The sequence below is a fragment of the Alnus glutinosa genome, chromosome 1, assembly GCF_958979055.1.
Source record: "Alnus glutinosa chromosome 1, dhAlnGlut1.1, whole genome shotgun sequence".
In the NCBI taxonomy this organism is placed as follows: Eukaryota; Viridiplantae; Streptophyta; class Magnoliopsida; order Fagales; family Betulaceae; genus Alnus; species Alnus glutinosa.
Window position 1 is genome coordinate 14,619,297 of NC_084886.1, and position 4,409 is coordinate 14,623,705.

General features: G+C 51.7%; 1 protein-coding gene across 1 annotated transcript; it reads left to right on the forward strand.

Moving 5' to 3' along the window:
• The first annotated feature begins 2,230 nt into the window (after positions 1 to 2,230).
• LOC133875613 (uncharacterized) lies at positions 2,231 to 4,409 on the forward strand. Its single transcript, XM_062313836.1, has 2 exons — positions 2,231 to 3,361; positions 3,438 to 4,409. Exons 1-2 carry the CDS (start codon positions 2,231 to 2,233, stop codon positions 4,407 to 4,409), a joined length of 2,103 nt encoding a protein of 700 aa, XP_062169820.1.

Here is a 4,409-nt window from a genome sequence, read left to right on the forward strand (position 1 = left end):
TCCGCATCGTGTTCGATCTCGATTAAATTCCCTTTGATATACTGACGATCGATTCCCGCATATATATAATTAAGTTTCAGATTTTATATGGACGGAAATGAAATATTCTCATGCATGCTGCTAAAAATCCAACAATCTAAAGCATAATTAATATATATATATATATAAATAATATCACGATAGATTTGCATGAAAGTGGCAGATTTTTGGCAAAGTGACGTTAGATTCTTGTGACAATTGGAACTAAAAGTTAAGTGCTTCTTGACTCGGCATGCATGATCAGGTGATCGATCACTACATATATATATATATATATATATATATATATATATATATATATCCTGGGCTCCTACCTAGAAGAGTCGGCTCTGATATATATATATATATATATATATGTTAGCAAATTTTTTGGAGCTGACGATTTGGAATCCCGGAGAACAGCACGCGCCAAAGCTCCCAAGTGTGTCGAAATCCAATGAGTATTCCTCAAGTGATCTGCAAAACAAAAGGGGTCGTCGGGGTGTCCCGGCAACGCCTCCTCCGACGAGCAAGTTAGAATTGGTGTAAAAAACTTCCTTAAGAAGAAATCTGTCTGTCTTTTTTTTAGGAAGAAGATACCTCTTTTTTTTTTTAGCCCAAACCTTTTATATGTCTGCCCTTAATAAATGTCCCTTAATAAATGTCCTTCGCGTCAACATTTATTACTCGAATATGCTTTTCTTTTCCTTCATCAATTCGAGCCCATTAATCCAGGCGCTTATACCGAATCATCCTACTTTCTCTAATCGGCGGCGGGCAACCATCGATTAATAAGACAAAATTATTAATTAGGGAGAATCTTCCGCTCCATCTCAGACATCTTCTCTCTTAACCGTAGACACCAGCTCATCTCTCTATTATTTTATTAAATGGCGGGAAATTCCTTAACACTTACCCCCCGAATTCTTTCTCCATCTTATTGAAGGGGAAGAGAATTCTAACACCTTGCCAGGGATTGTCTCTTCCAGCCATTTAATTCGGGGGCGCCCAGGCTTCCACGGTGGGCCCCAAGGAGAGGACATTTGATTTCACCCTTCTCTATCGTGACCAGCCTACCGGGAAAGGACTGGAAACGTTCCTACACTGAACAGGCGCGTTCTTTCAGGGATCAGAGACCTTAACGGGCGGCGTAATGATGACGACAGTAAGGCCTTTCGAGTTCCGCGCCGGTTACAGAATTAATTCGCGGCCATCAATCAAACAGTCGCGCACCCCTCCGTTTTCCAGAAGTTGTCGACTTTGCTATAAATATCTCCCCTCGACTTCAACTCTGTTCACTTCTTCCGGCGCTCATTCCGTCTTCACCCTCTTCCTTTCTCGGCTCTTTTTCTTCATTACCTCCACCGAATTCTACATGGCCTCCTCCCGCAGTGACCCAGCGTCCAGGAGTCTTGTGGATGCCCCCGGAGAGCCTGTTCCTTTGGCCGTTGTCTCCCCTCCCACCGTCAGACCTGGGGTCGCTCTTTTGGTGCCGCCGGAAGATCGGTTAGAGTCGACCTGGTTAGCATGCCACGAGGCGACTCTTCGGAGGGCCTATGACATCGGACCGTCGGTCAACCTCTTCTTTCAAGAACCCGAATCGCGGGGGATAGCCGGGGGTGAAGTCACCTTAACAGAGCGCATGTTCATGGCAGGGGTTCGACTTCCGTTCCCGAAAATCGTTCGCGAGGTTTGCGCGTTCCTCGGGGTGGCCCCCGGCCAGATCGCTCCGAACGGCTGGAGGTACGTGGTGGCGTCCTCTATCCTGGGGCGGCGGGTCCTCGGCACCGAGATGGACGCCGCTCAATTTTTCAGTATATACCGCCCGTCTACCAAGGACGGCGCTGTTGAGTTGCGGGTGCGCCAAGATCCGATATTCATCTACCTCGACCAACGCAAGTACGGGAACAATAAAGGTTGGAGAGAGCAGTTTTTTCGGGTTTCCGGAGAATGGGAATGTTCCTCCCAGTCAGTGATTCCGGACTCCCAGCGGGTGCCTAGAGAGTGGAGGTCACTAGTCGACGACTTGCGGATCCTTCCTACACTGAGCATCGCTAAAATCAAGGAGGTCAACACCATGATCTCCTTCTTGGCCAGGGCGGTTCAGTCGTCGATCGATTACGAAAAACTTGTTTCAATCCAAAGTCTGAATGACTGCTTTGGGTATCAAATCCCATAGCAAAAAGTAATTTTAGACAAGCGGGGAGCCCCAATGGTTGGGTGGTCCATCACGACCGGCAGGCCCATTCCGGGCAAGGTTCCGAGGAAGGTTGCCCAAAAGGGGAGTACATCAGGGAGGCAGGCCAACCAGTCTCCCCGGAGAACACGCTCTTCGAAGGTTCATCAACCACAGGCCCCGGCCTCCCGAGTTCCTCAGGCCCTTCCGGACAAGTCATCTTCTGGTTCATCGATCGGCTCCGATGATTCAATCATGAGGGAGATTGACGAGGTGCCCGAGGTTCCATCCTCGGAGGAGGAGGGGAATTCTTCTCCAGCTGTAAAGGTTCTTCCTCGTGATCCTCGGACGAGCCCTTCCTTCGCCGGTTCGGGCGCCCGTTCGCCTCCCATTTCTTTTGAAGACGTCGCCGAGGACGTGGCCACCGCTGCAGTCATCAAGGTGGTAGAGGACTCTCCTACCTCTCCAAGTGATCTCAACCCTCCTCCCCAACCTGCTGACGATCCGGTTATTCAACCTGGGGCGCCCCTACCTCAGCAGAAAGGGAAGAGGGTCGCTCCGGGGGCCGAGGAAGGCCCCGAATCCAAAAAACTTCGAGCTCAACGGGATAGCAGCTTTATGCTCGGCCGGATATTGGCCATGGCCAAAGTTTACACTCCTCCTGGCAACCAGAATCCTCCCACCACCGCCTCTCTTCTTGCACTTACCATGTCGGTGGCTTCTCCGGTCGAACCTGTGGCTCACCCGGAGGCTGAAGGGAGCCCCGGAGTCAACATTATCGGGGGAGACGAAATTCCTGGCAGGGGGTCACCAATTCAGTCACCATTGAGGGCGGAGCCGGATACATTCTCTCAGGAGTTCAATAAACTGCAAGAAGAGGTGGCCTCCGACAGGGAGGCGCTCGGGCAGGTCTCTCCAACGCCCGCTTTTTCCATCGGACCTGAGTCTTCGACCCCAATTCCGGTCCCCACATCACCCCAAGCTTCTACTTCCGTTCTCCCTTCCGACTCTGCAACTGCTGGACGACGACAGGACTTTCAGATCCACGGACTGGCAGGGTGTCCCCTGGAAGCTCTGAACTCCTTAGTCACCCCGGACTACAGCCCCCTATTCGGGGAGCTCCCAGTGGAGGGCTATGCCGAGCAGCTTACCGGGAAGATTCTTCAGGTATTCGATTCTAACACTCCTTATTTTTGGTTCATCTCCTTCCCCGTTCGAATACTGACACCTTATTTTTACTTAGTTCGCCGTGGACGTTGCCACATCCTGGAAGAGTCTTCGGGAACCCGAGCAAGACCAACGCGAGGCCATTCAGTCCTTACAGGCTCGTGTAAAAGAATTGGAAGAGGAATCCCGGGGTCAGAGGAGGGCTTTGGCTGAGTCCGAGAAGCACCGGTTGAGGCTCCAAAAACTATCCGAACTCCAGGAAAGCACGCTACAGAGCACTTTGACCAGCTGTGAAAGAATGGTCCACGATATGGAGATCCTCGAAGGCAATCTGTCCGAAGCCCAAGCTCGGCTGAAAGGCGCTCTTTCCGAGAAGGCCAAGCTCGAGGCCACGTTGGGGGTAGAGCTTCAGTCTTCGGGCTCCTTGCGGGCAACTGTTCAATCCTTACAAGCCGAGAATTCGGAGTTGAAATCTGAGCTGCAATCCACTCGAGCGGCGAGAGACCGAGCTTTGATCGACAATGAAAAGCTTGCCGAGGAAAGAAATCAAGCATTGTCCGAGAAGGGGATAGCCCTCACTGCTAGGGACAGGGTTACGTCGGAGCTCGAACAAGCCATCGCTGACAAGAAGCAAGCTCTCGACGAACAGACTAGTGCGTACCAGGAAAGGAGAGAAGCTGTGGAGAGGATGGAGGAGCTCCACCTTCAAGTGGTTGAACTTACCAGGGAGCTTTCCCAAGTCCCGGAGCTCCGAGATACGTCATGGGCCGTAGGCTTCAATTGGGGCTTCGAACACTTAAGGGGTGTTGCCAGAAGTGCTCCTCCCGGCGACGAGTCCTTCAAGGATCTCGACATTAGCACCATCCAGATCCCGGACGAGGCCTTGGAGACCATGGCCAAGCTAGGGGTCGATCAGTTCCCTCATGTAACCGATTGGAGCCCGAAGACCTCGAAACCCTCTCCGGCCGGAAACTCAGAGTCGGGGTCCACTTCCTCTTCATCTAGAGAAGAGGCTCCTTCCTCCAGCCGCCCCGGCCACCCCGGATAA

What these genes read in the sequence shown, in the direction of transcription:
- LOC133875613 (XM_062313836.1), top strand. Translation starts at nt 2,231, where the DNA reads ATGGTTGGGTGGTCCATCACGACCGGCAGGCCCATTCCGGGCAAGGTT. An exon ending in TTACCGGGAAGATTCTTCAG is followed by an intron (nt 3,362 to 3,437) that starts GTATTCGATTCT and finishes ATTTTTACTTAG; the next exon opens with TTCGCCGTGGACGTTGCCAC.